At 31.0% G+C, this 6,788-nt stretch overlaps 1 protein-coding gene across 1 annotated transcript; it reads left to right on the forward strand.

The window, feature by feature from the left end:
* Window positions 1–4,050: 4,050 nt before the first annotated feature.
* Window positions 4,051–6,121, forward strand: LOC123893001. The gene is made up of 2 exons (XM_045942914.1): window positions 4,051–4,890; window positions 5,818–6,121. The coding sequence occupies exons 1-2, from the start codon at window positions 4,296–4,298 to the stop codon at window positions 6,015–6,017; spliced, it is 795 nt and encodes a 264-aa protein (XP_045798870.1). The 5' UTR covers window positions 4,051–4,295; the 3' UTR covers window positions 6,018–6,121.
* Window positions 6,122–6,788: the final 667 nt, after the last annotated feature.

Below are 6,788 nucleotides of genomic sequence, written 5' to 3' on the forward strand. Positions count from 1 at the left end.
CTTTTCCTGGCCTTCTTTCTTTCTAGCGCTCCTTCAAATGTTGTGCTGATTTGGTCCCTTTTATGAGCATAGCTAATTTGGTTTAAGCAGAGTGTTTAAAACATTGAAAGTAAGGCATCAAATTTAAATGTGCATTCACACGGAATTTCCGTTTTCCCCGTTATGCCTCTGATAAGTGGACATCGTGATTATTAATTTAACTAAAATTAAGAGATTTAGCTTATGTGGATAATAATAAATTTCATTAGCAATTGTTTGGAAGAACTTAAAATTCGAATTCTGAATGAAAATTTGTTGACTTGAACCACTGGACAACTCTTTGTCCTCTGCACAAGTAGTCTAAAATACCAAAATAACATTTTGCCTACCTAATATCGTACAACACAAAATTTATTCAATACTTTAAACGTTTGTACTGTCTTGTACTGTTCTGTTTTTTCGGTATTTATATTTTGCAGATCAAACGGACCCAAGTTTGAGTTAGATGATTTTTTATCAAAAAAATTGTTTAAATTAGAAAAACACCTAAACTAATCCTTTGAAACAAAAACTTATATTCTTGCGAAGTTTTTTTTTTTGTTTCTTTATATTCTTGCAAAGTTATAATCATTCTAACCAATAATGTAACTAGTAGCAGTATACTCTTCATATTTCCACACACCAATCTCATGTGAAGTATGTATTGAAACTTCGTAGCAAATCATTTTGGTATATTTTTACGAATTCACCATGAGTCCATGTCATATAACCATGCGTGACTGAAGCGACTGCCTTTCTTCTCATCCGTTATCCTTGCAATTTGTCCCCCAAAGATCAAACCTCAAATGCACTTCAACTTTATTATATTTTTCTAATCGTGTTTCTTTCTCCTTTAGTTTCTAGACAAAAATTTAACGTGTATTTTACAACATCATTGATGGAGAGCCCTTCCATATTAACCATAAATTAGTAGTTTTATCATTTGTTTTACTTAACCATGTGCAACAACATTTGTCGAATACTCTTCATCTTCTTTACCACACACCAATCTCACATGACATGTGTATTGAAACTCCCTAGCAAATAATTTGGCTATATTCTAGGGATGACAATGGGTAGGGTATGATACTATAGTATCCATCCCCATACCAGCGGATTGAAAAAAATATCCGTACCAATCCCCATATCCGCGTGGGTAACAACTTTTGCCCCCGTCCTCATATCCTATGGGTACCTAGGTACCCATACCCGTTACCCGCATTTTTACTAAAAATAAATTGATCAATTATAAAATATCATATAATTTTAATAGAATTAAATTTTTTTTTAAAGATTTTAATATTGACTAATGAAAATTATAAACAAAATTATTACTAACCTTATGTTAAAGTTCATATTTATGTTAAATATTCACATTATTTTTATATTATGTTATAAATAAACATTTTTATTAAAAATATGTAATAGTTTAGTAGAGTTGTATTGTTTTAAATTGATTTACATATATTATAATATACTAATATAAATAAAATAAATAAATAAATATATATTATGCGGGTATGGGACGGGGTGGGTACTAAGGTACTCGTACTCATACCCGTTCATTTTTGCGGGTAATTACCCATACATGTGCCCGTACCCAAAATGCGAGTTTTTACCCTACCTGTTGTTGATAATTTTTGCGGGTACCCTATGAATATGGGTCAAATTAGTATATTCTTACAAATCTACCATGAGTCGAGGTTATATAACCATGCGTGAAGCTTTTGCCTTTCTTCTCATATGTTATCCATGCAATTTGTTCCTCAAAGATCAAATCTCAAATCTCAAATACACTTCTTCAACTTTATTATATTTCTTGTTTTTGTTTTAAACCAAATGTATCATCTGCGCGCAACTATAGAGACTAATCTCTCAAGGTAACTGAGATCTTGACGTCTCCCAACAAATTTTTTTCATACGCACCGGTCAAAGATCAAACCCAAAACCAAATTGTTAAGGGACTCAAATATCTATCACTTGTTCCACACTATGTTAGTAACCTTGTGATATTTTTAATCATGTCTTTTCTAATATGTTATCCATACAATTTGTCCCCAAAATATTAAAGAATTTAATTTATATGCACGTCATTATAAAATTATTTTACACATGCATCCAATAATATACTGACACATCATGTATGGTATTTAAAAACACATGATATTTCACATTCATTAAATGATATGGCAACGCATCATTAAATGTATATGTAAAGAATCTTTACACCAACAATGCACAACAATTAGACTCAATATTAAATCTCAAATACACTTCTTTACAAATTTGTTTCGATAACCCCAACCCAAGTAAAAATACAAATCTCCCCTTTCTTTCTAGCAAGAAACCATTCCCAAGAGATGAAAATAATAGCTTCAACTACCTCCTCCACCACCGGATCTTTTTTGACGAAAACAAATAATGTCATTTCTATCCTTCCCATGTCTTTTATATTCTAAGCTTGTTCCATCAAGCTAGCCCTAAACCTAATTTTTTTTCCCGCTATTTTTAATGCAGTTTTATATTAAAAAAAAAAAATACAAATTTGTCAAACATGGGAATTGAACCCACCACCCTTGCTTACAACAAAGTCTTTTAACCACTATAGCATCCGCTTAAATTGTGATTAAATTTATGAATCTCATCTCTTAACCCTCTTAACCACTAGACCTAATAAGAAATTACTATTAAAAATAAAGTTTGATAATATATATAGTAACGTTACTATAAAAGATACTATTTGTATTAGAATATATAGATAGATTAATAATATATAGTAACATTACACGTTGATATATATACTATTAGAATAGATGAGAAATCACAAAAATTATTTTTTTTAACCGGATATATTAATTCTTACTATATATTATTAATTCTTATTATCTCTTATATTCTAAGTTTGTTCCGAAATGCTAACCATAAACCTAATTTTTTTTCCCTCTCTTTTTAGAGCAACTTTATATTAAAAAAAATACAAATTTGTCTAACATGGGAATCAAACCTGCCTCCCTTGCGTACAATAAAGTCTTTCAACCACTAAAGCATATTCTTCAATTGTGATTAACATTAGGAATCTCATCTCTTAACCCTCACATATATGACATAAATTTATTTGACATCATTATCATTTTTTCCCTCTTTTATTGAGTGACCCACATTCTTAATTTTGCTATCAATTAACTTTAATCTATGCGTATCAATTGATGTTTGGTTGCTAAAAAATTTTTATTTGCGTCTATAATAAGCTAGCTCACATTTTTAATTTTGCTATCAATTAATCTTAATCTATGTGTATCAATCAATGTTTGGTTGCTAAATTTTTTTTATTTGCACCTATAATAAGCCAACTCACATTCTTAATTTATGCGTGTGTCAATCAACGTTTGGCTACTATAAAAAATTGTTTTGCGCCTATAATAAGCATAATTTTTGCACCGCACATGTTGGAAAATTTTACATTAGAAAATTCTTAGTTAACTAATTTTGGTCAATTAAAGGAAAATTTGTTTATTAGTTTTGTAATTTTTTTTTATAATATTTTTTTCAACCCATTACCTAATTTTCAACCCTATTTTTTTGGGACACCTTTCATTTTTCACATTAAACTAAATAAATTTTCACCAGAAACTTTCACTATTTAATTCAATTCCAAATATTTCAAATATACAATTCCAAAATAAATTTAGAAAGATACGAATAAAACTCTCATTGTAGACTATAAGAACGTATTTCGTAATATAACATAATTTTAGTTGTATAAATTTTATCCAAGTATTTTTAATTGTTACATATTACGACTGATTAGGCCCGTGTGTGCACGGGTTTCAAACGATTATATCATATGTCAAGTCACCCCGATTCATCCCAATTTTTTTACATGGAATGAAAAATTAAACTATTCTGGTTCAATATAATTCTGGAATTAATTTACGTGCACAATGTGTATCCATTAAATTAAAAAAAAAAAAAAAATAATGGAAGGAGTGTGTATTTTTTAAATATTTCCTCGAAAAAATATTTTGAAGATAAGATACTAATTTGACAACAACAAATAAAAATATGAAAGATAGTTTAGAAAGTGTACCATTTTCTGCACCATCCTCTTCTTCTCCCACCAGCACTCTCATAACATAATGCAAATCACTCTTCAATCTTCAACAACCTTTAACAGCTTAACTTCTACTTCAATTAACACTTCCAAAAATTAGGGTTTTTCTTTCCCAATCCCTAATCTTTGAAAACCACATTCACTGTAAAACCCTGTTATTTCAACCATGAATTCATCTTCTTTAGCTTCCTTCATCCTCACACCACCACCACCATGCAAATTCCACCACCCCATTTTTCAAACCAAACCACAATTCAGTTTCCACTATCCCCATTTCAACAATTCCATTTCCCTGAAATCAAAATCCAATTTTTTCACTTCACTTCAATCCACCAAATCATCATCAAATACCAACACCCCAGTTTCAATCCCTGAAGAAAATGTATCTTATGTTCCAGTTGAAGAATTCATCGACAAAGATTGGTCTTTGCTTGATTATAGTGGACCAAACATTGACCGCATTATATCATTTGGGAAAATTGATGAGAATTCTAGGGTTTTAGTTTCAACTGGTTCTGAAGAATTTGTTGATTGTTTAGTTGGTAATTCAAAATTCAAGTCTATGCTTGTTTTGCATGATTCACTTTTGATATTGGCTCTTCTTATTGAGAAATATGATAATATTAAGTGTTGGCAAGGAGAAGTTACAATTGTTCCAGAAAAATGGTCTCCTTTTGATGTTGTTTTTCTTTATTTTTTGCCTGCTTTGCCATTCAAACTTGAAGATGTTCTTGGTTCTTTGGCTCCAAAATGTTTACCAGGTTAGTTTTGATTTTTTGCTTTAGAAAGTATGAAGCACGGACACTCCTGGGATTAGCCATTAGTTATGCCCCGGTCAGACACAGTGTCTGATGATTACCCTAAATTATGTCATTTTCTCAAATTATTATCGGTGTCGACGTGTCGGTGTCGGTGTCATTTCTGGTGTCCATGTTTGTGTCCGTGCTTCATAGAAACATTGATATCTGTTTACTCTTGGAATAGGCAATTGTTCTTTCATGTTTATGTTAGTTTCATTGCATATTGAAACTGTACAGCGTTGTCAACTGTTGATTGGGAAAATAGAAATTTGTTTAAAGTCCACTATGGAGCAGTGCCATATAGTATTAGTAGTGCCGCTATAACTGCTATTTGACAATATTTCATAATGAATTGTGAAGCAATTGGGATTTGTTAAAATCCGCTATGCATTAGGCCAACTATAGCAGCTATTTTAACAACATTTGCCGGGTAGAGAAAGTAATAAAGCTTGTTTGCAAATTTATATCTTAGGCCGGTTTGGATAGTAATTTTGATGAGAGGCTATAAAGAATGAAGTAATGATTGAAAGATTTTGAAGTGAACTTTTTTAACTAAAGGTATTCGTTGAAATTAGTTCCTTCATTGAACTTCTTGGTAGACTTATTTTAATAGAGTCTATCATAGACTAGAAAATCAATCTTAACACAAGATTTTAAATCACTGTTGTAGTCACATTGTAATGAGAGTTGTGGTTAATGTGCCCCTCAGTAACAATCGCAGAAACAATAGAAACCTTGATGTCGCATTAGTTCCGACCTTTATTTAACACAGTCTAAAATGGATCATTGTGTTGCCTTATTAATATTTACTTTGACTATGATGCCACCAAATTTGCAATAAGTGCTCTCAAGATTATACCTTCTTTTAATTTTGGTTTTGACATGTAGGCGGAAGGGTGATTATCAGTCATCCTCAAGGGAGAGAAATACTGAAACAGCAACGACAACAGTACCCTGAAGTAGTAGTTTCTGACCTTCCTGACAAAACACATTTACAAAGTGTTGCAGCTGCTCATTTCTTTGATGTCGCTGAGTTTGTGGATGAACCTGGCTTTTATTTAGCTGTTTTGATCAAATCTAGGACTTAAACATTAGCGTGGATCTTTTAAATATGCAGTTTGATTGCACTTTCATGTGGTTTAGTACTTTATGATTGTTAGCTAGAGTTTTTTTTTTTTTTTTTTTTTTTTTTTATGAAAACAAATTTTAATTTGTACTTTATGAAAACAAATTATAAATGAATTAATTTTATTGGCATCTCAGGTTTCTCGTGTAAAATCCATTGTGGGTGTTATTTTTCTTGTAATGTTGAATTTTGGGATTGTATATTTTCTGATATAATATGTTGCCTTACATGTATATTCTGTTTAAAATGGAAGGGTAAAAATATCAGTCCATCATGTAAGACATACAGATTTTATCATATTTCATTCACATAAGTACTCTCACTCTCACTTTCTATCTCGCCGCATCACCGCTGTGACTGTTTCAAAACACTGTCTTTATTGTTCATCATTTCTAGTTCTGTGAGAATGATACTCTTAAGCTCCATACTATTAATCAATGGCGTTTGTCCCACACAAGGGATCACATAGTTCATAGTTTTACCTCTTCATCTGTATTTGAGTATATTTGCATCCATGTTGTTTCCTCAAATTTATTACCTTTCTGTTCAAAAGAATATCACATGTAATTTTCCTCAAATTAACTCCCTTGTTTGGTTTGATAGAGTTTTTCTATCCTTTAAATCTTTCAACAAAATCTTGAAGTTCTTCTTAAGTATTCAATTTGTTTCCTTTATTCTTCATTAATGCAGCACCCAGGTAAGGTTAGTTTGCACACAACATTGAGACGGTGGA

The sequence above is a fragment of the Trifolium pratense genome, linkage group LG6, assembly GCF_020283565.1.
Source record: "Trifolium pratense cultivar HEN17-A07 linkage group LG6, ARS_RC_1.1, whole genome shotgun sequence".
NCBI classification, from domain to species: domain Eukaryota; kingdom Viridiplantae; phylum Streptophyta; class Magnoliopsida; order Fabales; family Fabaceae; genus Trifolium; species Trifolium pratense.

Excerpts from the sequence above, each read along its gene's own strand:
- LOC123893001 (XM_045942914.1), top strand. The coding sequence starts at position 4,296 with ATGAATTCATCTTCTTTAGCTTCCTTCATCCTCACACCACCACCACCA. Across the intron at positions 4,891-5,817 it reads GGCTCCAAAATGTTTACCAG|GCGGAAGGGTGATTATCAGT; the intron begins GTTAGTTTTGAT and ends TTTGACATGTAG.